This window comes from Camelus ferus, chromosome 9 (genome assembly GCF_009834535.1).
Source record: "Camelus ferus isolate YT-003-E chromosome 9, BCGSAC_Cfer_1.0, whole genome shotgun sequence".
Lineage (NCBI taxonomy): Eukaryota > Metazoa > Chordata > Mammalia > Artiodactyla > Camelidae > Camelus > Camelus ferus.
In genome coordinates, this window is record NC_045704.1 from 22,054,046 (window position 1) to 22,081,450 (window position 27,405).

At 40.4% G+C, this 27,405-nt stretch overlaps 1 protein-coding gene across 4 annotated transcripts; it reads left to right on the forward strand.

Annotated features, from left to right (window-relative positions):
• Positions 1–4,931: 4,931 nt before the first annotated feature.
• On the forward strand, positions 4,932–27,267 carry ZNF792 (zinc finger protein 792). 4 transcript variants are annotated; one of them, XM_032488083.1, is made up of 4 exons: positions 4,932–5,643; positions 6,774–14,767; positions 15,295–15,417; positions 16,117–27,267. In XM_032488083.1, the coding sequence occupies exons 2-4, from the start codon at positions 14,734–14,736 to the stop codon at positions 17,688–17,690; spliced, it is 1,731 nt and encodes a 576-aa protein (XP_032343974.1). In that variant the 5' UTR covers positions 4,932–5,643; positions 6,774–14,733; the 3' UTR covers positions 17,691–27,267. The 4 variants fall into 4 exon arrangements, with proteins under 4 accessions (XP_032343974.1, XP_032343975.1, XP_014414484.2 ...); XM_032488084.1 differs by having other exon boundaries at positions 15,311–15,417; XM_014558998.2 differs by having other exon boundaries at positions 14,641–14,767.
• Positions 27,268–27,405: the final 138 nt, after the last annotated feature.

The following is a 27,405-nucleotide window of genomic DNA, read 5'->3' on the forward strand; positions in this document are numbered from 1 at the left end:
AATATATACAAGATCTACATGAGAAAAACTATGAAATTCTGTTGAAAGAAATCAAAGAAGAAATAAATGCAGAGATATTCCATGTTCATGGATAGGAAGACACAATTTTGTTGTGATGTCGGTTCTTCCCAACTTGATGTATAGATTCAATGCAATTCCAATAAAAAAAAAAAAATCCCAGGAAGTTATTTTGTAGACATCAATAAACCTATACTAAGTTTACACAGACAAGCAAAAGACCCAGAATAGCCAACCCAAAATCAAAGGAGAAGAATCAATTGGAAAACAAACACTACCTGATTTCAAGACTTACTATAAAGCTACAGTAATCAAGACAGTGTGGCAAAGAAATAGACAAATAGATCAATGGAACAGAATAGCGAGCTCAGAAATAGACCCAAACAAATTTAGTCAACTTTTGTTTGACAAAATAGCAAAGACAATTCACTGGAATGAGGATAATCTTTTCAGCAAATGGTGCTGGAACAACTGGACAGTCACATGCAAAATGGATCATGGTCTAAATTTAAAATGCAAAACTAAAAAACTCCTGGCAGATAGCATAGAAAATTTAAATGACCTTTTATTTGGCTATAACTTTTTATATACAATACCAAAGGCACAGTCAGTGAAAGAAAAAAATGATACGCTGAACTTCATTAAAATTTAAAACTTCTGCTCTGGGAAAGACACTGTCAATGGAATAAGGAGACAAGCCTCAAATTGGGAGAAAATTTTTTCAAAAGAAATATCTTGTAATGGACTGTGATCTAAAACATGCAAAGGACTCAACTCAAAAGAAAGAAAATAAACAGCCCAATCAAAAAATTGGCAAACAATTGAATATATGCCTCGTCATCAAGATGGAAAATATGCATATGAAAAGATGCTCAGCACCAGGCATTATTAGGAAAATACAAATTAACACAACCACGAGATACCACTACACACCTATTAGAATTGCTAAAATCTAAAACACTGACAACACCAAACGCTGGTGGTGAGGAGCAACAAGAACTCTCACTCATTGCTAGTGGAAATGCAAAATGGTACAATTTGGCAGTTTCTTACAAAACTAAGCATATTTCTACCATACAATCCAACAGCTGCACTCCTTGGTATTTACCCAAAAGAGTTGAAAACTTACGTCAAAAAAAAAAAAAAACACTTGCATATGGATGTTTACAGCAGCTTTATTCATAATTGCCTCAAAGTGAAAAAGTAACCAAAATGTCCTTCAGTATGTGAACGGATAAAGTGTGGTACATCTAGATGGTGGAATATTATGTAGCACTGAAAAATGAGCTATCAAGCCACGAAAAGATATGAAGAAAATTTGAATGTATATAACTAAGTGAAAGAAGCCAATCTGAAAATGCTACATATTGTAGGATTCCAACTTTATGACATTCCAGATAAGGCAAAACTATGGAGACAGTAAAAAGTTCAGTGGTTGCCAGGGGTTAGGGGGCAGGGAGGGATGAGTAGGGGGAACATGGGATTTTTAAGGCAGTGAAATTATTTTGTTTAAAACTATAATGATGGGTACATGACATTATACATTTGCCAAAACTCACAGAAAGTACAACTCATACAGTAAATGCTAATGTGAACTATGGTCTTTGTTTAATAATGATTTGTCAGTTGATGAAATGAAATTCATATTTTATGGCAAGACAAGAAAAATTTAAACATAAAAAGTTTCTTTGCCTATTTGGACCTCCTTCCTCCCCTTCAGTGTGTATCGTGCATCTGCATTAACCTCCTTAGCAGATAATGTTTCTTCTTAATCTTGGAAGGGGCCACAATGACCTGCTACTCACTTTGTACATGCAGATCTGGATTGTATAAAGTGCCAGTATGTCATTAAAGTATAACCCTTTGTCTCAAAAATGTAGATAACTGTGCTTTAGCCTCTAACGGGCAGAACAGTCCTCAGAGCTCTCTGAAAGACCATCCCCTGGGTCATAATCCTGAGGCTGGCTCAAATAAAATTTTCCATTTCTTTCTTAGATTGACTAGTGATTAATTTTTCTTCAACACAGTGTTAGTTCATGGACTGGAGCAAATGCACCACATGGATGCAGATGTTGAATGAGGGAGGGCCTGAGTCATGTGTTGGGGAGAGAACCTGGGAACAGTGTACTTCCTGCTCAGTTGTGAACTTAAAACTGCTCTGAAAAATAGTACCTATTGATTTTTAAATTTAATCTCTCCTGAAGGGCATTTTGAGCCATTAAAAGTGCCTGACGTCTCATATACAAGGCAACCCCCATCAGGCTATCAACTGATTTTTTTGCAGAAACTTTGCAGGTCAGAAGGCAGTGGCATGATATATTCAAAGCTCTGAAAGGGAAAACCTGCAGCCTAGGATACTCTACCCAGCAAGATTATTATTTAGAATAGGAGAGAGAAAGAACTTCTTAGACAAGTGAAAACCAACAGAGTTCATCAATGCTAAACCTACCCTAAAAGAAATATTAAAGGGTTTTCTCTAAGTGCAAAAGAAAAGGCTGTAACAAGAAGTATATATAGGAAAGGAAAAATCCTACTAGTAAGGCACCTATATAGTAAAGGTTGAGGGTCAATCACTTAAATGAACTAGTGCAAAGATTAAAAGACAAAAAAATTGTAAAATCAAGTGTAACCGCAATAATCAGTAAAGGGATAAATACGAAGATGTAAAACACGACATAAAAAACACAAAGTGTGTAGGAAGGGAATAGAAAAAGTAGATCTTTTAGAATGCATTTGAACTTAAAGGACTACCTGTTTAAAACAAAATTTTTAAAAAAGAAGGCAAATGAACTTAAATATAAAACAGAAACAGACTCACAGACATAGAATACAAACATGGTTGCCAGGGGGAGGGGAGTAGGAAGGGACAGACTGGGAGTTTGAGATTGGTAGATACTGACAGGTATATATAGAATAGATTAACAAGTTTATACTGTATAGCACAGGGAAATACATCCAAGATCTTGTGGTAGCTTATGGGGTAAAAGAATATGAAATTGAATATATGACTGAAAAATCATGCTGTACACCAGAAATTGACACAGCATGGTAAACTGACTATAACTCAATATAAAAAAACAAAAAAAGCAAATAGATACAGTTATAGGTCAACATATATGAAAGCTGTGGTAACCACAAATCAAAAACCTACAATAGATACACAAAAACAAGAAAGAAAGCAACACAAAGATACGGCTTAAAGAAAATCATCAAACTACAAGGGAAGAAACTAAAAGGAGAAGACAAGAACAAGGAAGAACTACACAAACAGCCAGGAAACAATAATAAAATGTCAATAAGTACACACCTCTCAATAATTACTGTAAATGTCAAAGGACTAAATCCACCAATCAAAAGACATAGGGTGGCTGATTGGATGAAAAAACAAGACCCATCTATATGCTGCTTACAAGAGACTCACTTCAGAATTAAAGGTACACACTGAAAATGAGGGGTTGGAAAAAGATATTTTATAAAAAAAAAAATGAAAGTCTGCCATTTGCAACAATGCTTAGTGAGACGTGTCAGACAGGGAAAGACAAACACTATGTTATTGCTGTGGACAAAGAATGTTGCCTGACATTTCAGTAAACAAAGAATGTTGCCTGCCATTCCAGGGTCAACTGAAAAAAATGCACAACCTAAAAGTTGAGAGTTACATTTTATTTGGCAGATGGAGGAGTTCAAGCCAGGATGACAGCCTTTTAGATTGCTCTGAGGAACTGCTCCCAAGAGGTAAGGGAGGAGCCATGCATGGTATATGTGGGTTTTTGCAACAAAGACCAGGTAGTTGGAATATCAAAAGATTATTGTTAATTAAAGAAAACCAGACTTTAGTTACTAAATTTAGCACTTTTCTATTTATGGGAAGATGCAAGAGTCTGGGCTCATTGAAATCATTCCTTTGATATGCACCTAGCTACCCAGGGCCAGTGTCCTCTTCTTTCCCGTGCTGAGTCCCCTCTGGGTGTACTGCTGAGGGTGGCTGCAGAGGCTGAGGGCTTGGCAACGGGCAGCCTGCTTGTCTCCATCCTGCGTTCCCTCCCGCTCACCGTCTGGGGTAACTGTAGTGGCTTGATGGCTGCAACATCTTTTGTTTACTGATGTGGCAGGCAACATGTTTCATTCACACCAGTAAACAACAAATGTTGTTCCCCAAGCAGGCATCAGCCACTGCAGCTGCCCCTCCTCCCCATCCCCACGATGCGCCCCAGGGAATTTAGGATGAAGAAAACTGTTAGTTAAGATGCATATCAAAGGAGTCATTTCAGTGAGCTCAGACTCTTGCATCTTCCTATACATAGAAAAGCACTCAAATCATTAACTTTAGACGTCTGTTTTTTGTGATTAGCAGTAATCTTTTGACATTCAACTAAATGTTTTTTTGTGGTCCCCCCCAGTAAAACTCTTACTTATCCTGGCTCCTTCTTTACCTCTTCTGAACAGTTCCTCAGAGCTATCTGAGCGGCTGCCTTCCTGGGCTATAGCTCTCACTAATGCTGCAAATAAAACATAATTCTTAACTTTAAGGTGGTGCATTTTTCCCCCAGTCAACACCCCAAGCATATAACCAGTTTCAAGAACAATTTGTTAAACAAATACCCATTTATTCCTCCTACCTATTCAACACGCTCAGGCTCTCCTTCTCAACCCCTGGAAGGTTTGTTGACACACGGCAGGCTGGGCCCCCTGGCCCAGGATTTCTGAGTCCCTAGCTTAGGGTTATTGCCCGAGAACTTGGCTTCTTGTTAACCAAATTCCCGCATGATGCTGATGTTACCGCTTTGAGAAGCACTGAACTATAGCAACATTCAACGTTAGCACACGAAGAACCAGTAAATTAGATACCATCTTCGTTTTTCAATGTGAATCTAGGTCCCAGGGAATCTGAGAGGTAAAGGGGCTTGCCTACGTCCACACAGGCACGTGTGAGTCTCGTAATACGGACCTCTGGCAGGACTTGGCCCCAGGCAGTCCCAGAAGTCTGGGGACGGCCCCTTAAAGAGGAAAAGCTCGCGGCACAGCTCCGCCAAAGTCACCGACAACCTGCGAGGTCCGCCCGCCTCCTCCCCGCCGCCCCGGACCTGCCTGGCCGGATGCAGGACAGAAAACGCGATCCAGGAGGCTGTGCCGGTGCGTCACCGGCTGGCGCTGGGCCAATGACAGCCCCGGAGGATGTCGTTTCTTGGAGCCGGGGAGGTGGGGGCCGGAACTTCCTGCGTTTCAGTCCAGCAAGTCATTTCCCCGGGCCGGCTCTGTGCGCTCCGAAGCGCGGGCCGGGGCTGGGCCGGTACCGCTTTCCAGGCCGTTTTCGGGACCGGGTGGGGAAGGACAGGGAGGCCAGGATCCTCCTCCGCGCCTCTGAACTAGTGACCTCCGGGGACGCGGTGTCCGCCGGGGTCCCGCCGGGCCGCGCGCTCTCCGCGGCCCCACAGGCGGCCCCCGAGCCCGTGGCGCGCTTGACCCCGGGGACACTGAAGTCCCACCGCGCCTGGGGCCGGGCCAGGTGGTCGGTGGTGGGCTGCGCCTGCGACACCCGTCTCGGTCACCCGTCTCTTGGGGGCCCTGCTGCGTCCACAGGCTGCGATGGCGGCGGCGGCGGCAGCGCTGCTGGACCCGGCGCAGGTGAGTGGGTGCGCTCCCGGCCCTCGGCCGCTCAGACCCCCACCCTCACGTGCCCCGGGCCGGGATGTCAGAGATGCGCGTAATTCCACGACTTTTAGCCTTTCTCAATTCTGCTTTCGAGTCCGGGGACCCTGGGGGTGCGGTGGGGTTGGGTGAGGAGCCACTCCCAGCCTAGGGTCCTGAATCCAGGCCAGGGATCATACAGCGCGGTTCCCATTTCTGAAGTCTAGTGGAATGAGGCTGGAAAGGGTTTCCAAGGCACTGGAACCAGCATATGCAAATACCTGGCGGTGAGATTGAGCTGGGAGTGTTCAGAGAGCAGGTGGGCTGATCTCAGCCCTGGAATGGCGGATTGAGGAGCTGGACTTTTATTCCGAGTGTTTGGAGCCACAGAAGGTTTAGAGCAGAGGAGGAAGACGATCTGACTCAGATCTTAACAGGACCCCAATGTATGCCGAGTGGAACACTGACTGGGGGCTGAGGGCGAAGGCAGGGAGAACGAGGAGTAAGCTGTTGCAACATTGCCGTCCGTGTAAGTTGGGCGGGTGGCTGGAGAGGAGTGGTGACCCGAGGTAGAAGTGATTGGATTCTAGATGTGTCTTTCAAGTTAGGCTCACCAGATTTTCTGATGTGGAGGTTGAGAAAGAAAAGAGGGGACTCCCTGGTTTTTGGTTTTAGCTGCTGGAAAGATGGATGAACCATCAACTGAGAAGGGGGGATTGGTTGTAGAAGGAATTTTCGCTGGAAATAGCAGAAGTTCGGTTTTGGCCATGTGGAACTCTGGTGTTCCGGAGACCCCTGAGTGGGGCTGAAGAGTGGGCATCTGGACACAGTTACGGTGTTCTGTGGCAGCTTCGTTTAGGTTATGAGACACTGAATATACAACTGGCAGACCATATAAGACAGAACTCTGCCCCACAACCTGCAGCAACCTCCCAGGAAACCAACCCCCTTATCTGCAATAAACAACCCAGGAAGCCATCCTGCTGGAAGTTAGACTTGCCGGAAGCCAGATTGCTATCTCTAGATATCCAGATAGTTAAACAATAACTTCTGTAACAGTTATTTCCAAGTGACCTGGACTTCACAACTGACAGCTGCTTTAATTTTTATTCCTACTTCCAACTTAGGACCAACCAGAGAAAGCCAAATATGCACCACAGCCAATCACACAGGATGCCTTGCTTCTAGTTAGCCTGCCTCCAGCTTCCCTATGCCAACAGGGCATCCCTGAAGCCTTCCGTTTTTTTCTACTGTAAAGTTTGCCCACTCCTCTGCCTGCCTTAGAGTCTGTGCCAAAATGTAAGTGGCCGACTCCCTTTCTATAACAAACTCAGAATAAATAGCCTTTGCTTTTTTTCATTTGGTTGGTTTTTGTTTATTTTCACAGCTAGAAACATCCAAATGTGCGTGGAAAACAAACTTATGGTTACCAGGGGGCAGAGGGGTAAAGAAGGATAAAATGGGTGTTCATATATAGCAGATACACACAACTATATATAAAATAGATAAATAACAAGGTCCTACTGTATAGCACAGGGAACTATATTTAATGGCTTGTAGTAACCTGTTATGAAAAATAATATATATGTATATAACTGAATCACAATGCTATATACCAGAAACTAACACATTATAAATCCACTATACTTCAATTAAAAAAACAGAAAGCCAAACATCCAAAATGTGGCATCTGGTGTATGGACAAGGGTGGAACTGTGTGTCTGATTTAGGATTTAGAGGATGAAACTTCAGGTTATGGTGGCAGTGACATTAGGGGGAGGAGGGAGGTGGGGAGTTTTGTTCCACAAACTGAGAACAGAGTCTCTTGCTTGGGTACTTTGTCTGGCTTGTGTGGCATCATAAAGACAGACGAAGGAGAGTTAGTGTTCATGGTGGTGGTTGGGACGGGGGCTGTGTGGAGGGAAAAGTGGATCTGAGGATTGTTTAATATGAGCTGTTGTGGCAACTTATCTGAGGTTTATATCATGTTGCCTAGCTTCAATCTGCAGGGCTTCAGGAAAAGGGCAATTTTAGTTCTCAATGATTCTAAGTCAGAAGGGTGAGAGAAAATTGGAAACGTTAATTAGTTGTAGCCAGATGTTGGAGGAAAGTAGAAAAATGCAGGATCCAGTCCAATTTTCAGGTAAATAAAAACCTCAATGAAAATTAATAGCACTAGAATCTAATATCCATAGGTGTGCATTATAGTTTCTACTGAAACATAATTTTTCTTTCTAAAATCACCCTCATTTCTATCAAAGATAGACAAATTAAGACTAATCTGTTTGCAGAATAAGTATAAACTCAATAAAATTGGCCTGATTATTTATACAAGTCCAGCCAGAATAGTGATTGGCCATACAGGTCCTTAAATCTGCTTTGCTGGAACTTGCCATAAGGAATTTCTAAATTGGACTTTTAATAGCCTCTTGAGGTCAGGAAGTCATGCCAAAGACTTCTCATCAGACTTATCTATAATACCTATAGATTTGGGTGAATTCCTCTCTTCTTGAGGTCCCCCAAATATCCTGAGGTTCCTGCACCCACCAGGAAGTGACCTTCCTTACTCACCTGGTAAGGCTGCTGGGAACCCTGTAAGCAACGTACCAGGCTGCCTTTCCAAGGGGCTAAACTGGTCCATAAAGTCAACCTTAGTTCCTTCAAGCTGTCTGATCATTCCTGAGTCTACGTATGTTTCTCTCAAATATGATATTCCAGTCAAATCTTTGGTAATATAACCAGTTTCTAATCGTGTCCTATTATAAAGAGAAGAGATTCTTATTGAACTTATGCAAATAACAATATTGCTAAGAAAATAAGAACACTCATTGAGAGTTTCTGAATTCTGGGGAGAGATCAGATAGGGAGAAAAGGATGTATGTTTCCTTTCTGCTTGCAAAGGTATAATTTACCAAATTGCTATGAATCTTAAAAAAAATTTCCTTGCATCTGGAAAACAAAAGGTTAAAAAATCAGTAATATTTTAGACAAAAAGTCATAAAAATTATAATCCTATTCATCAGTTCATTCAATCCCCTGTAATTAATTCTTGTTCTGCTTTGAGTCCATTTCTTCCATTAGTTCTCTTGACCTTGCCTGATGATTGAGGGTGATATTAACAGTGATAATTCCAAGAAATCTGCAAGGTTTTTGTTAAGGCTCTTATGATTTGCCCAGTGAGGTGGGCACCTTGATCACTGGAGGTTGTGGGAAGTATGCCCCAAGTGGAAAACAAATTTTTTAAAAAATGTTTCATTGCCATTTTGAAAGCATCAGCCTTGCATCAAGGGAAGGCTTCAGCCCACCCAGAAAACAGACATATAATAACAAGAACATTTTGATGACCCACACTTAGTGGCAGTTGAATGAAGTCCAGCCTCAGGTGCTCAAAGGGTCCAGAGAGATTTTTCTAGGATAATGGACCTGACAGGTCAGATATTGCTGGTAAGCTATTTTTGCAATTTTATAGAAATCTTCCTGCCAATGTCTAGTTAAATGCATCTTAAATGCACAATGGTGAGTGGAGGAATGCAAGAAAAAAAGATGAGGTTTGCTAGGGAGCTGGGTTAACCAAGTGGCCGTCTTGGGTTTCCCATAACCCTAACCATTTGTTTAATTTACTGCTATTGTTTGCCCATTTTAACTTCTCTTATTCAGGAGCAGACTTTTGCCATGGTTCAAGGACATCAGGATGGCAAAAGTCTGGCAATAAGGGGTCAGTTTCTTTTGCAGAAGCAGAGCAGATTTTATCTCCATGTGCCGCAATCTACAGACTCTGTTGTTGCTGCTTTTGTGAGAAAGTCAGGGCACTTCCCTGATACTCCAGCTCAGTTCCTTTAGGGTGAGCCTCCATTTTGATGACAGATAACATTTTATGCCAGGACATAGATGACATCAGGAATTTCACATATTTTTTGAAACACTTATAATACATACCTATACAGACACCACATGAAGAAGGCTTAACATGATTTCTTAGCTGACAACGGTTTCCTTGTAATTTAACATATCAAGTACACCTAATTAGTTTAATATCTCTCTTTTTACAAAGAGAGAGAATAAGTCTTTGAGGTACTTCAGGGATCCTCTGAAATCTCTCACATCTCACAGTTATTTCTAAGTCAAAAAGATTTTGTTTAGAATTTGATTTGGGGGAATTTTGTCAAAAATGTCAAAAAGGTTTTAAAACAGTAGAATAGGTCACTGTGAAACAATGCTTAGTTATCCATTTAGCCAAAATAACAGTTAAAGACTTCATAGGCAAATAGAGGTTGTGTAGTTCTGAGCAAAATTTGGCTCTTTTAATATCGAGAGGACTAGGTTTACTTAAGTTAAGTAATCAAAGACCGGATAAGAAAACATAGAACATAAGTGACTCTTTTTTTTTTTAATTAGGTTTATTTGTTTATTTATTTTTAGAGGAGGTACTGGGAATTGAACCCAGGACCTCATGCTGTAAGTGATTCTTTTGACAAGACAAAAGATCTTTGTTTTTTTTCTAGTACATTACTTCAAGATAAAGAAAAGCCTTTCAGAGTCTCTTTATTATCAAGAGCAGACCAATAAGAAATACAAAACAATTTCTTTTAACAGAGAGAAAACCAAATTCCAATTTTACGCCAGTTTACTTTGATATTAAAACTTACATACTTAATTACATTAATTTCAATCATATTCAGTCCTGACCACACAAAAAATTCCTTTCTGAAGATTCCTTTATTCACAAACCTTCTACAATTTTCTGTGTCCATTTTAGTTTGTCTTTTGTTTTCTTTTCCATTTAGCAATAACCAGCTTTTGGACAAGATCACCTTTTTTTCCCCTTAACAAGAACATCTCCATACCTTATACCTTTTCTTACCCCAAAACACATTCTATTTCTGTTATTGTACCTGGCAGCTTTAACTGCATATATTAATTAGATTTATTAACCCTTTGAAATCTTAATTTTTTTTTAGTGAAAATAAAGACATAAACAATTGTGAATTTTATTAACATTTTGTGACTTGGCACACTTCAAATACATTTTATAACTTATATGTTGTACTTATAAATACAATAATTACATATAGACACATATGCTACTTCATAGTGCAATGTTTCAGTAAAGCACAAGATATATTTACCAGAGCCAAAGACTTAATTTCTCTGTAATAAGAGGCCAAAAGAAGGTATAAACTTAGACTTGCTTAGCAATGAATATTTCAGCACTTTATCTTATTTGGAAATGGTCTAGATAATGAATGAATTCTTATAATTTAATTTAACTTAGCAAAACTCTAAGGGTATAAATTACCAAAGGGGTTTAGGAAACTATATAAGTGGATATATCATAAAACAATTATTGTTTAAAAGTTCACCTAAAAACTCTGATCACATTTACATCTACTTAATCTATGTGTTTTTAGCGATCATATTTAGATTATTCAGGAAAATCTGATGAGACATTAAAGCAGTTAGTCGTAATCTTAAGTTTGTTTTGTTTTTTGTTTTTTTGCTGACAAACTTCGCAACAGAGACAACATTAGCCCATTTGACTAGTAAATCCGGGTAGAACAAAAGTGGTTTATCTCCATCATATTTAATGCTAACTCTGAAGACGCACCTGTATTAATTTAACCAGCTTAAAAGTAACTCTTATTTACTAAAGATTATCCTAGATTGTGTGAAGTTGAAAAACACTTGGGTTATTTTTTATTATATATTTGAGAATTTTTATATAAGTGCTTTTTTATTTAAGCCAATTAAATAGAGCTTTTTTACAAATTAATTTTATCAATACCATCTGGAGGTAATATACACATAGAGACAAATACAACCAGAGATCTCATAATTTTCATTTTAAAACTTTAGTCATAAATCAGGTCCAATACAAAACTCACTAGTTGATGAATAACAGTTGAAATAAATTAGATTATTTGCTCAGCTTAACCAGTCTTGTATTACATGTGGAGAAGACTTTTAAGATCTGTATTTGCCCTTGGAAAGCAATTCAAGGAGGCTGTGACTTATTAATGAGTCTGAGCAGGAGTCGTCCTAGCAGGACTGCTAAAGCCGCTTTCTCTCGCTCTTTTTTTCCCCCTATAATTTCAGGTTCCCCTGATTAAGTTAATCCCGACTCAGTTTCAGGCTATGTGGGCTGTGTTTACACTTCAAAGACATATAATTTATAAGCTGAAGAAACAATTCTGAAAATATAAGTTTTCTCCTAGGTGTTTTGGAGTATATTTGTCTATTATCATAAATCTCAGGGTAGTTATTATTCATTTTTTTTCTTAAGTACAGGACAATTTTGCTCCAGTATCCTGATCTATTATAGTATCTACAAACGTTTTGAGAGGACTGGATGAGGTCTGGGGACAGGCCAAGCCAGGCGGGCTTTGACTTATTTCTACAGCTGTACTTCTGGTTTTGTAGAGATTTGCAGGACCAAGACAGTTGTTTCTATTAACCCTTAAATCTTGGCCTCCAGCTGATTCATTTTCTGATTATTTGTAGGAGGGCCTGGGGAACTGCTGAGGAGATGGTGTGGCTTTTAAGAAGGAGAATTTTTGTTCAATTTTTGTTTTAAGTCTAATTTCTGGGGTTTTTTTTACCCCCATCTTAAAGGGATTCTTTAAGACTAGTTGTTAAACCTTTTTTTTTCCCTTTTAATTTGATCCTCCCATGTTTATGAGGAGAGCACTCAAAATATTTCTTTTTCCTTTTAAATATAGCCAATTTAAAGGATCTATCATCTGACCATTGATGTGAAGGATCTTATATTAATTTCATACAGTGACTCAATAAATGTTGTATTACGGCGTAACCAAAGATGCAAGAGGCATCCCGCAGGAAGAATATACAGCCCTCACACGACCCAGGCAGTTCACCCCCAGAGTTAGTCTAAGACAGTAGAACCCCTTTGTTGCTGCAGGTGGTGAGAATGGTGTAGTGGAAACAGTGTCCCCGGTGACCCACAAAAATGCGAGACACCTCCAGCCATAAAGCAGATAATTTATGGTATCAGGCAGGAATGGGACTTTTCCAGCACTAACAATTCAATGAAGGTTGAGATGACAAAGGCCCCTTATGGCCCAGGACTCCTTTTGAAATTCCCCTGAGAGCTGGTATGGCCACCAGATGCACCCCGGTCAGTGCACCTTCCAGATGGCAGAGACCAGAGAGAAAGTGCTCACTGGACCCTAAGCCAAGCTCTCTGGACATAAAACAAGATGGAAGGAAAAACCTCATCTGGGTTTAGACAGAGGACCCGCAGCAAAGTTTGTCTAAACTGATGCTGGTCTGGAGAGAACCAGTGAGTCTGGGAGGCCAGCTCAGACAACAGATTCAGGGGGCCTCTGCCTGCGTTCTGCCCCGTGTTTCTTCCTGACAACAAACAACACAGCAGACAGAGACAGAGGATGACAGCGACCATCTCTGGGAGGAAAATGATAAGGATTCCTGAGTCGCTAGTCCAGGGAACCAAACAGCTCCACAAATATTTTCTCCTGCTAATCTAGATTTACAGTCAGAGAAAAGGGACTGTCACCACTCTCCTTTCCGCCAGACCTTGCAGGCAGAGGTCTGGGAGGCCGACTTGGTAAGAAATCCTACCTTCTGCAGCCTTTGTCAGGGGCCCTGGGATCTCTCAGCAGCCTTGGGGCAGGAGGCAGGGCCCAGCCAGCTGCCTGCCTGGCTCATCAGATGTCAGGAATGGGGAAATTGCCCCTCTACCTTTATTTTGAGTTCTCGTGGCTGGACTTGTAAGAAAAATTGACACAAGACAGGTTAAAAGGAGAAAAAGAAACATATTTTAACTTATGCACATGGAAGTCACACAGAAACGGGACCTAAGAGGTTGCCAAAGCAAGCAGCTTGTGTATTTTTAGACAAAGAAACAATAAATGTATGAGGAATTAACCAAACAAAGCAACTTAGGTTTTGGGTGCCCAGTTAGTGAAGAAGCTAAGCAGAGCTTGGGCTTGGGGTAGTAAATTAAAGAAGTGACAAAGTTTGTTTATAGAGGCGTCTTGGCCCCGAGTTCCCTGTCTTTGGTGATGAGGGTGTCTTTCTATCCCCAGACTGAGGGAGTGCACTTTTTACGTGAGAGACTCATTTCTTGCTTTCAGAGAGACAGAAAGGAGAGTCAGAGTATCTCTTTTGTGTTGGCCATTTCTTAAGTAACTTTAATTCAAAATCATCAGTATGGGTGGAGGGGCTTCCAGATGGCGGAACAGAAGGACGCGGAGCTCACCCTCTCCCATGAATACATCAAAAACACACCTGCACGTGGCGCAGTTCTCACAGAACACCTACTGAACTTTCGCTGAAGGGCTCATACCAGTGGAACTACAAGGAAATCTTCCCGAAACTGGATAAGCAACCCAGGGAACTATACTTAATATCTTGTAATAGCCTATAATGAAAACGAATATGAAAAGGACTACGTATCTATATGTGTATAACTGAATCACTATGTTGTACACCAGAAATTAACACAACATTGTAAACCAACTATACTTCAATAAAAAAGATAATCAGTAACCAATGCCATTGAGGCACATTCTGGCGTGGCCTACCCTGCGCCCCAACAGTGCCATGTGCAGAGCAACGATGTGGCTAGCAACAGTGGGGTTGCAGTGGTGAAGACTAGAGTTTGGGGAAGGCGTAGTCCTAAAAGTGCTATGCACGTGGGGAGTGTGTGTGAGCTGCTGGCCCCAGGGCCCTGGTACTGGGGATTAAAGGAGAAGACTGAGCCCCTGTTGGTTTGTATCTGGGAGGCGTGACGTTGGTGACGTTAAGGGCCCTGCACTTCAGGCCCAGAGCTTAGCTGGTGTCTCTCTGCCCACTCCCTGGCATTGCTGTGGGCTGAAACAGCAGTCATATAAGGTGTGGGACCAGGGCCTGGGGTCCCCTCTGAGTCGGGGAGCTGGGGAGGAGGGTGAACAGGGGATAGACAGGGAGTCCTGAGGAGAGAGGCTGATCATGGAATGAACTGTCCCCTCACGGCAGGGCTGTGTGACCTTTGAGGACGTGACCATTTACTTCTCCCAGGAGGAGTGGGGACTCCTTGATGAGGCTCAGAGACTCCTGTACTGCGATGTGATGCTGGAGAACTTTGCACTGATAGCCTCGCTGGGTAAGCCTTTCACACCCACTCAGGTGTCCTGAGCACATCATTTTCGGTCCTCTTTTCTGAAGAGGCAGCTCCTTCCTTCTCACAGCTGGACCATGGGCCCTGCTTCCTTCCCACTTCCTGGTATATGTTTTGTGGGTTCCAGAGCTGAGCTGTGTGCAGGGTCCCATGGTCTCCCCAGAGAGCCCCAACACCCGCTGCTCTGAAGTTTTACAGGGAAAGGTCCCAGAATGAAGTCTTGCAGTCAGCCCGGCAGGTCCCACCTGACTCGGCCGCTGCCCGCCTGGGTGATTGTCCAGGTCTATGACAGTTCTGTTCGGCTCCTTTCCTTTAGCTAACATTTCCTAATCCTGAACGCCAGGGATTCTAGGCACTAACGTGGTTACCACTTGCCATGACTATTGGGATGTTCCCTCCAGACCTCCCTTGTGTGTTACTTCTGTAATATTTTGTCTTCTTTCCTATGACCTGTTGTGGGGTAGTTCACCTGGGCAAGAGCTGGCCCCTTACCTGCCCTATGTTTCCCTTAGGACTTACATCTTTCAGGTCCCACATAGTGGCCCAGCTGGAGATGGGGGCAGAGCCCTGGGTTCCTGACCAAGTGGACATGACTTCAGCCATGGCAAGAGGGGCATATAAAGGGCCTGGCTCGGGTAAGTGGGAGGTGGGGGAGAATGTGATGTCACTGCTGTCTTCAAATCATACCTGCAACTTTTCTCATGTTCATCATTGTTTTGGTGCCAAGGCCAATGGGCTTATATCTCTTCTTCCTTTCCTACCCTCCCCTCCCCTCCCCACCTCCCCTCCCCACTCCTCTCCTCTACTCTCCTCTCCTTTCCTTTGCTTGACAAGCTGCCATTTTTACTCTAACACCAGGCCCCTGACTGTGCCCCACCTTTCTGGCCTCCACGTCTCACTCTTCCCACAGGTCTCTCCAACATGGGTCTACACTTGATACATTGTGACATGTGCACATTTCCTCTGATAGTCCCTGAACACCAGTTATCCAGTTGCAGTCAGATTTTCCTGGGCCTGGACGTACCCTTCTGCACAGCCCTCATGGGCTACAGCAGCCAGTGCCCTTTGAAAAGCCTTTATAGAGAAGTGAGTTGGAGATCTGCCTTTCCACCTGATACTGCGCCCTCGTGTCCTTGCTCCTGGGAAGTCTTCCCCTATTCTGTGACCTTACCAGGCACAGTACTGTGGAGAAGACCATACCTTATCCTGACCTCAGGCCTCTTATCTTGCCAACAATCCTACGGACTCATTCTTGGGTCAGACTTGCATTTGTGATTGGGTTGTTTCTGCCTATAAAAATTAACATGAATTTCACCAGCACTCTCTGCTTTCAGACTTTTGCCGTGGAAGAGACAGTGAGGAGTCACCTTCTGAAATTTGTGTTTCTGTAGAAGTGTCACAGGACATGAATCCCAAGGCAGCACCATCCATCCAGAAGCACTACCCCTATGACACATGTGGCCTACACTTGAAAGGCATTTTGCAGCTGGCTGAACACCAGGCAACACATCCCAGGCAGAAACCACATGTATGTGAGGCATACGGGAAGGAGTTCAAGTTCAATGCCAACCTTCACCAGCAACAGATGCAGCAGAATGGAGACAAGCCTATTGGAAGGAAGGAGGGCAGGGCCGCGCTTGTGAAGGGCTGCAGCGATGACACATCAAGGAAGCCTTTCCCACTGAGGGAGGGCGGGAAGGACTTTGTGGCCAGATGTGGTTTTCTCCAGCATCAGGTCCCTCCCAGTGTCTGGGAGCCACACCACAACTCTGAAAGCGTGGTGGATTTTCCCACCATGCAACGCCGTAAGAAGTGCAGTGAATTTGAGAATGCTCTCAGTGACAAACCCTCACTCGTTCAGCAGAGAACCCCCACTGGAGAAAGGCCTTATGAGTGCAGCAAATGTGGGATATTCTTCAGCTATGCCGCCGGCCTCGTTCAACACCAGAGAGATCACAATAGAGGAAAGCCTTATGAGTGTTGCCAGTGTGGGAAATTCTTTAGTCAGCACTCCAGTCTCATCAAGCATCAGAGAGTTCACACCGGTGAAAGTCCTCACGTGTGCAGCGAATGTGGGAAATTCTTTAGCCGAAGCTCCAATCTCATTCAACACAAGAGGGTTCACACTGGAGAGAAACCTTATGAGTGCAGTGAGTGTGGGAAATTCTTTAGCCAACGCTCCAACCTCATTCATCATAAGAGGGTTCATACTGGTAAAAGTGCTCATGAGTGCAGTGAATGTGGGAAATCCTTCAACTGCAACTCCAGCCTAATTAAACACTGGAGAGTTCACACTGGAGAAAAACCTTATAAGTGCAACGAGTGTGGGAAATTCTTTAGCCACTTTGATGGTCTTGTTCAACATCAGATAGTTCACACTGGTGAACGGCCCTATGGGTGCAGCGTATGTGGGAAAGCCTTCAGCCGGAGCTCTGACCTCTTGAAACATCAGCGAGTCCACACTGGTGAACGGCCCTATGAGTGCAATGAGTGTGGGAAATTGTTTAGCCAAAGCTCGAGCCTCAATAGCCATCGGAGACTTCACACTGGTGAACGGCCTTATCAGTGCCCTGAATGCGGGAAATTCTTTAGCCAACGCTCCAGCTTCAATAACCATCGGAGACTTCACACTGGTGAGCGGCCCTATGAATGCCTTGAATGTGGGAAAACCTTCAGGCAAAGTTCAAACCTGAGGCAGCACCAGAAAGTTCACAAACCAGATAAGCCATATAAGTGCAGTGAATGTGGAAAAGCCTTCAGCCAAAGGTCTACCCTCATCCGGCATCAGAAAATTCATGCTAGAGAAAGGAGTTCAGAAAATGTGCTCTCTCCTTCTGCAACACAGCAGCACGGACTAGTGATTAGTTCTGAGAGTGGTCTTTATGAGGAGTTGTCAGCTAGAAGTTGAACCTTGTTCATCCAAATATCTGTACTGAAGAGATTCCCAGTGGATGCTAGATGTGTTGTAAGCTTTCTGGAGCAGGGTTTTATTTTCTGACCACAGACTTTGCCAGAGTTTTGTCACTGCTAGTATTGGTGGCAGAAACCATCTACCCACCGGCAGGTCTCCAGAGTGTATGTCAGCCACTCCCCGTGCTCAGGCCTCTGTGTCCACTTCCCAAGAGGGAATGGTGAGTGGCCTGAGGCCACAGGAAGATGTCATCCCTCCCCTGTGGACACGACCCATCTTTGACCATGAAGACTTGAACTGGGTCCTACTGGCAGCTTGCAGAAGTTTCCCTTTTTCGAGGACATTGTTGATCATGTATGATGCTCATGATGGATTCGTCCAGTTTCCACATTACCCATCTCAGCAACTGTTTACTTAACATTGCTCTGGTTTGAGTGATAATAAGAGCCTTATTGATAAAGCCACCTTTAATCTCCTGTGGTCTGATAACTGTGTTGAGTAGGTTGAAAACAGAATTAAGGTGTACCAAACCAAAGGGGTCTCCTAGTTTATTGCCTCAGGGAGGAGCAGGATGACAGAGAACAGCTCTCAGTCCAGATCTGGCCTCACTTGTGTTGCTACCCAAGGCCTCCTAGGGAATTTTGCAGGGCTTGTGGACCTAATGTTGTTGTCTGAATGGCATGAAATTTTGTGGACTAGAGATTACCCTGAGGAAGGGGAGGTTGTGCAACCTCCAGTGCATCTGGAAGCAGCGTGATTTGGGCCCTTTGTTTCCTGAAGATGCCTCATATTCCCTAGCACTGTTAAGTAGACGCTGTTTACCTGGCTCCTCCCAAGGAATCATATGCCTTGATGTCTAACATCCAGTCTGTGTCACCAACTGTAAGACTTAACTGGGCCCAGCTGGCAAACTGGAGGGGATGTACCTGATATAAAAGTGCATCTCAAAAGGTTCCCTTAAATGTGACTGTGCAGGGTTCAGGATTTGCAGAAATTCTCAGGACCTCCAGACCTCTGTCCTATGACTAAGGTCACTGGGAGAGCAAATAATCTAAAGGTTTAGTGGATTACCACAGGCTCTCTGCATGACTCATGTCAAAACCAATGCTGTGTTGGCAGGAAAATGGGGACTACGAAGAGGTCGCTCCTCTGTGCCAGGGATGAGGCATTTGTGGCACAGCCAGCCATCTTTGCTGCCAGTGCATGAGGAGAGGTAACAGAGTCAATATGGGGTTGCCATATCTTCTAGTTTTCTAAAAGGAGTGGGAGATCAGATTTTTATGTGTGATAATTTCTTTTAATGCTTTGTTGAGATATAATTTTCATGCAATAATTGGTTGTACATTTTGATGTGTATAGTTTGATAAGTTTTTAAATATGTATACACTCAGGGAGTCGACACCATAATTATGATAATGAACTTATCCATCACCCAGAATGCTACCTCGTGCCCCTTTACTATTCGTTCTTGTCTTCCTCAGGAAACCATTAGTGACATCCCAAGGAAACCATTGATCTATATTTTTTTCATTATATTTTCACTATATTTATATTTTTTTCACTAAGCTTTGTCTTTTTCAGAATTTTATATAATTGGAATCATAAAGTATTTATATCTATTTTTGGTCTGTTTTCCTTTATATAGTATAATTGTCTTGAGAATCATCCATTCTATATGTATAAATAGCTCATTCCTTTCACTGAGTAGTGCTCTATTGAATGAATACCACAATTTTTATGCTTTTTTAAATTTAAAAAATCTTGTAAAATAAACATAACATAAAATTTAGTGTCTTAACCATCTTTCGGTTACAGTTCAGTGATATTAAGTACAGTCATATTGTGCAACCATCACCGTCATTCATCTCCAGAGGTCTTTTCATCTTTCAAACCTGAAACTATACCCATTAAACAATAACTCTGTATTTCCCCTGCCCCAAACCTCTGGAAACCACCATTCTACTTTCTATAAATGAATCTGACTACTCTAGGTACTTCATATAGATAGAGTCATATATTTGTCATTTTGTGACTGTATTTCACTCAGTATAATGTCCTCAAGGTTAATCCATGTTACAGCAAGTGTCAGAATTACCTTCCTTTTTTAAGGCTGAATAATATTCCGTTGTTGTGTATATGCTATATTTTGCTTATTCATTCGTCCCTCAAAGGATACTTGATTTACTTCTACCTTTTGGTTGTTGTGATTAATGCTGCTATGAACATGAGTATACAGGTATCTTTTGAAACCTCACCAACACTTGTTTTTTTGAATAGTATCTATCCTAATAGGTAGGAAGCCATTTCTCATTGTCGTTTTGATTTGTAGTTCTCTAATGATTCATGATGGTGACTATCATTTCATGTGCTTATTGGTTATTTGTATATCTTCTTTAGGAAAATACCTATTCAAGTCATTTCCCCAATTTTGAGTTGGCTTGTGTTTTGTTGTCATTGAGTTTTAGGATTTCTCTATATGCTGGATATTAATCTCTTACCAAATGTGTCATTTGCAGATAATTTCTCCCATTCTGTGGGTTGCCTTTTTCCTTTGTTGATAGTATTTTCTGCTGTTGTTGGGTAAAGTATTATGTATAATTCTGTTAGACCTAACTGGTTTATTCTGTTATTCAAGTCCTCTATTCTCTCTTTGATTTTTTCTTTCTTTCTTTCTTTCTTTTCTTTCTTTTTTTTTTTTGTTCCTGTTTGTTCTATCCATTATTGAGAGTCAGGTATTAAAGTCTCCAGCTATTGTAAAACTGTCTGTTTAGTCCTTTAATTTTGTCCACTTTTGCTTCATATATTTTCTTGGTCTATTATTAGGTGCATAAATGTTTATAATTCTTATATCTTCTTGCTGTGTAGAACATTTTATTGCTAGATGAAAATGGCTTTCTTTGGCTCTTGTAACTTTTTTTTTTTTAACAAAGTCAATTTTTTCTGCTATTAGTATAGCCACCCTTACTCTCTTTGGTTATTATTTGCATGGAATATGTTTTTCCATCCTTTTACTTTCAACCTGCTTAGGTCTTTGCATCTAAAGTTAGCCTCTGTAGTCAGCATATAGTTGGATCATTTTTAAAAAAAATCCATTCTGTTAATCTCTGTCTTTTGATTGGAGAGTTTAATCCATTCACATTTAATTACTGATAAGGATGGATTTACTTCTGTCATTTGCTGTTTGTTTTCTAAATGCCTTGTAGCTTTTCTTGGTCCCCCATTTCCTGCACTACTGTCTTGTTTTTAATGTTTTTGATGTGAATTGTTTTAATTCCCTTCTCATTTCCTTTTGTGTATATTCTATAGCTATCTTCTTTGTGGTTACCATGGGGATTACATTAAATATCCTAAAATGATAACAACTATAATTTGGATTTATACCAGCCTAACTTCAATAACATACAAAAACTCTGCTCCTCTGCAGTTCCATCCACCCCCAACCCTTTCAGTTATTGATGTCACAAAATTACATCTTTATACATTGTATATCTAGAAACAAAGACTGATAATTTTTAATGTATTGTTTCCTCAAATAACGTAGAAATTTTAAAATGGAGTTACAAACCAAAGTTACAATAGTAGTTTAAAAAATTGCCCATGTATGTACCTTTACCAGAGATCTTTATTCCTTCATATGGCTTTGAGTTAGTCTAATGTCCTTTTATTTCAACTTGAAAGACTTCCTTCAGCATTTCTTGCTGGGCAGGTCTAGTGGTAACAAACTCCCTTAGCTTTTGTTTATCTGGGATTTCTTAATTTTCCCCTCCCTTTTGAAAGACAATTTTGCCAAATACAGGATTCTTGGTTTTTTCCTTCAGCACTTTGGACAAATATGTCCATTGCTTTCTGGCTTTCAAGGTTTCTGATGAAAAATCTGTGGATAATCTTATTGAGTATCTTTTGAATGTGACAACTCACTTCTTGTTTCTTTCAAGATTCTTTGTCTCTGTGTTTTGGCATTTTGTGACCTGTTTTGATTTGGGTCCCTTTGAGTTAATTCTTGGGGTTCATTGAGCCTTTGGGATGTTACTATTCATATCTTTCATCAAAATTGGGAAGTTGTCAGTCATTAATTTTTCAGGCTATCTCTCTGCCCCTTTCTCTTTTCTGGGACTCCCACAACGTACATGTTTTTCCTTTTGAAGGTGTTCCAGAGGTACCTTATGTTCTGTTCACTTTTCTTCAGATTTTTTTTTTCTTTTTCAATTTTCCTATCTTGAAGTTCACTGATTCTTCTGTTTTCTCAAATCTGCTTTTGAATCCCTCTAAGTTTTTTTTTTTCCCCCAGTTGTGGTAATTTTAGCTTCAGAATTTCTTTTTGGTTTCTTTTTATGCTTTCTCCCTCTTTTGAGATATTTCCATTTTGTCCATATATAATTTTCTTTGCTTTCTCCATGTCCTACTTAGTTCTTTGATTATCTACATGACAGTTGTTTTAAAGTCTGTCTAGTAGATCTGCCACCAAGTGTTTTTAAGGGACAGTTTCTGGTGATTTATTATTTTTCCCTGGAATGCGCCGTGCTTTCCTGTTTTTTTGTATGCTTTGTAGTTTTTTTGTTGAACAGTAGACATTTTAATGTGTAACTTTGGAAATCAGATTCTTTACTTTCCCCAAGGTTTGCCATTTTTATTCATTAAAAATTTAGTTGTCGTAGGCTATTTCTGCTGGTGATCAACCTTAGGTGTAAACTTAAGGTCTTCTCAGGCCTTTTCCATGCCTTTCCATGTACAGTGACTTTCTAAGTTCCTCTGAATATGTGATTGCTTTGGAATGTCTTAGCCCTAAAAAGCTAGCTCCCAAAGGAGAAAGGAGAAAAATGAAGCAGGGAATATGTGCTGGTACCTTAAATCCTCTGGAAGTTGCTTCAGCTGGAGAGGGAGGGGCTTCCAAAAATGGGATGATGGTTACACAATTGGCTACCCACTTCTATGTCTTCACCTCTGCAGTCAGAAGCAGCAATAGATCAGAGCACATATCCTCAGCATTTGGAGAGCAGCGTTTCACCCAGGTTCCCACCAACTGCATGCATGCTGTTCCAGGGACACATGCACAACAGCCTGCCACAGGGCAAAGGTATTGGGGGGGGGGTAGCTACTACAGTGCTAAGGGCTGGAATTGACCAAAGTTAACTGCAATTTACTGCCTAAGCCTTCCTCTGAAGTTGTAAGCTTTTGAATAAACCACAGAGCTCCAAAATAGTTATATGAAACACATTCTGTCAGTACAATTGTTGTCCAGTTGGGGACATAAATTCCTGGTGCTTCCTGCTCTACTGTCCTCCCAGATTCTTAAGTCAAATGCACTGCGATTTTTTTAACCCCTCCTTCTACCAAATGACATTTGGATTTTTAACTATTGCAAATGAAGCTACTATGACCATGAATTTACAGGTCTTCATGTGGGCCTATGCTTTTATTTCTCTTGTTAATATGTAGGAGTGCAATGCCTTCATCATAGGGCAGCTGAGTATTTCAAATTTTTGCAAATTGCCAAATTGCGCCCTCAAGTGGCTGTACCATATATGATTCATCCAGCACTGACTCAGAGTTCCAGTTCTCCCATGTATTCACCAACAATTGCTAAGCTCAGTGTTCTTAATGTTTGCCATTCTAATAGGCATGTGCTAGTAGAATCTCATTGTGGTTTACCTTGAATTTTCTCTAATGACTCATAATTTTGAGCACTTTTTATGTGTTTATTCTCCACTCATATATATTCTGTGGCAAAATGTCCATATTTTTGGTCAATTGTCAAAATGAATATTGGTTGATTTTTTTTCATTAACAGGAATATAATGAAACAGCAAAGAAATTCGTTGGAATGTCAGTCATTTATCAATGATGTCAGTAATTTATTTGCTTAATGGGGTAAAAATTTTTGAATTCTGAAAGATTATTTTCTCACAATTCTGTGCTGTTCCCAGTGGAAAACTACAAACACAATATATTTTTAAATTTAATCTGAGTTAGTCTCTACTTTCTTACGTCTTCACAGCCAACGAAACAATAAATTAAGCTCTGAGTTGTAGTGTTTGCCACACAACCGATTTCAAGCTGCGACATGTCTCTGAATGTGAAGCTGGGGAAGGCTGCACAGTAGCACACCCTTGTGTTCTATTTCTACATATAGATACATTAAATAAATATAATTAACCTCAAAGCACAGGTAACAGTAAAATACAGTAAAATAATGAATGGTGAGTTTTGCGTATCTATTAGCTTAAAAAAAAGCCCCACCCTTCCTCAAGTCTAAACTACATATATTTAATATGTATAATTTGATATATATTTATACCTATGAAATTTAAGATTTCTTGAGCCCTTTCTTTGAGTCCTTCTGTACTCATCCATCTGCAGGAAACCACTGATCTGCTTTCTGTTGCTTTCTGTTTACATTTTTTTCAAGAAAATTACATTAATCTGGGGGCAGTTTAGGTAGGCAATTAGGGTTCAAGATTCCCTATGAAATTGCAGGCAAGCTGCCTACTGGGGCTGCAGTCCCTGAAGACTTGCCTGAGGCTGGAAGTTTCAGTTCCAAGCTTTTGTCCCCCTGCTGTTGACAGGAAGGTTCAGCTCCTTGCCACATGGGTTTCTCCATAGGGATGATCATGATGGATTCTCCCAAATAAAGCAAGTGATTCAAGAGCAAGAAAGTGCACCCAAGAAGGAAACCAGTGTCTTTTATAACCTAAAATTGGTGGTGATTTGCCCTTACTTTTGCCGTATTATTTGGTTCACACAGGTCAATTCTGGTAAAATGAGAGAGGGCTGTACGAGAGTGAGGGTACTGAGAAGTAGGAAGTTGGGGGATCACCCTAGACCCCCCCAATTGTATATTTTACCTTTTTTAACATTAATTTAAAAATATCAAACCTTGCATTTCTTGGATAAATTCTACTTTTTCTTGGTATGTTCTATTGTTGGTTTGATTTGCTAAAAGTTTATTCCGGTTCTGCATCTATGTTAATGAAGGGTATTGGTCTATGCTTCTCCTGTAATACCTTTGTCTGGGTTTTGGTGTCACTGAAATGTTACCTTCACAGAGTAAGGTGAAAAGCATTTCCTACTTTTCAATTTTTGGGGATAGTTTGTGTACAATTGGTATGGTTTCTTTAAATGTTTAGTAGAACTCACCACTGAAGCATTTATGCCTGAAGTTTGCTTTGTGTAAATGTTTGTAATTCCAAATTTAATTCCTTAAAGAGGTGTAGGACTCTACGGGTTATCTTTTCTTACGTGAACTTTAGTCATTTGTATCTTTAAAGGAATTTTTCCATTAAATTTGTTATCTGTTTGTTTGGTATAAATAGATTCAAAATTTCCACTTATTTCTTTTTAATATTTGTATAATCTATAGTGATGTCTCCTTTCTTATTCTTGGTATTGGTAATTTGTGTTTTTACTCTTTTTAATTTGATAAAGCTTGGCTAGAAGTTTATTTTATTATTCTTAAGGCTTTTGGTTTCACTGATTTTCTCTACAGTTTATTCAGTTTACTTCATTGATTTCCATTCAGATCTTTATTTCTTTGCTTTTCTCTTTTCCTCTATGTCCCTCCTCCCCAACTTTAGGAATATTTCTTGAACATTACCTTTCAACCTCTCTACTGAACACTTTAAAAATATACATTCATTTTAATGTTCCATAATTCTTTTCATTCTTGTATTATTTTGAACAGAATCTTGTTATTTCATGGATGCAACGTATTCTCATATTCCTTGACAATACTTAAAATCCAAAGTTTTCTTCCCCTGCAGTTTTTACTCCATACTTCCTCTATTATTTACTTTTTCTTATTTTTCAATCCAGTGATCCACAGCTATCCATTTATATTTAAAAGTCCCGCAATGAACAATTGATTTGTAGCTCTGCTTCAAATTATGCCACAGTTATGATTTTTGCCATCATTTCATTGTGATTATGCCAAATATCAGTATCCTTGGGCATATTTCAGGGGTTCGATAGTTTCCTCAGAGAGGAAACATTGAAACACCATCCTAATGAGTCCTACAAAGTGGCAAAATGGAAAAGACAAATAGAGACATAAAAACTCATATGATAGTGTGGGTGGCCATCATGTTAGGGGAGAGTCTAGGGGAGAGGCTGGTGTTGTGAACATGTTGGACTCACTGCTATTGCCTGGTACAAGATGAACACTATGGAGCCCAAAACATAGTGCCAAAGAAGGAAAACAGAATTCATAGCGTGTGGTTATAAATTGATCAGAACCTATTGATAAGTCTCCATCATTATTCATATTTTTTTCTGATACATCTAGTCTTCCTTGGGCCAGTAATAGGCACAATGATATTTATCAGGAGATGGAAGATTCATTTTTCACAAAGCTGTAAAGGCAATTCAATAGAGAAAGGATAATCTGTTCAACAATGCTGTTGGAACAACTGAATATCCATATGCAAAAAAATGAACCTCAACCTGAAACCTTGCATCTTATACAAAAGTTATTTCAAAATGGATCATGGATCTAAACGTAAACTGTGAAACTATAAAACACCAAATGCACTATCCATAAAGTAAACTGAAGTTGGACTATATAAATGAATAACTTTACTCTACAAAAGACAATAAAGAGAATGAAATTGGATTGAGAAAGAAACTTTGCAAATCCAACAAAGAACTTACATCCAGAATATATAAAGAACTCTTCAAAACTCAACAGTACAAAAACGAACAACCCAATTTTTAAAATGGCAAAACAATTTGAACAAATACTTCACCAAACATATATGGATGTCAAATATGGGTGAACATCATTAGCCATTATGAAAATGCAAATTAAAACCACAATGAGATTCTACCTGACACCTATTATAATGGCTGAAAACCAAAACAAACTGACAACACCAAGTGCTGGTGAGGATGTGTAACAATAGAACCCTCGTACACTGACAGGGAATGTCAAATGGTACAGCCACTTTGGAAAACAGCTTGGCAATTTCTTATAAAATTAAACACATTTAAAAAAAAAAGTTACAAAAGGAAAAAACCATATAATTACCATATAACACTTCTATCCCTAGGTATTTACCTAAAGAAATGCAAATATTTTTTCACACAAATGTGGAAATGGTACCTTTATTCATGATTGTCAAAACCTGGAAATAACCCAGATTTCTATCATCTGGTGAAAGGGTTAACAGATTAGATTTTGGTTTACCCACACAATGGAATACTACTGAAAAATAAAAAGAACAACTGATAAACACAACAAAATGGTTGAATCATAAGTGCATTATACTAAATGAAAAAAGCCAGGAACAAGATTCTACCAACTATTTGCATGACATTCTTGAAACAACAAAAATATAGATCAGTTGTTGCCATGAGCTGGGGTTGGAGGAAGGTAACGGACTACCCAGGGGCATGGGGAAAGTTTTTAGGGTGATAGAAGTATTCTGTATCTTGATTGTGCTTATGGTTATGCAACTGCATGTATCTGTCAAAAACCATGGAACTGAACTGTACACCCCAAAGAGTGAATTTTACTATATATAAATTATACCTCAGTAACCTCAAACTAAAAAGCAGCACCATCAAGACAGATGTAAACATTCTTTAATAAACAGCAAAGTGAAAGCAGAAGTGTATGACACATATACGATGATCTTAGAAATGAAACAGGTATTAACATTTGAAAATCAATGTAAATTGCTGTATGAAGACAATAGAGAAGAACTGTATGATAATCTCA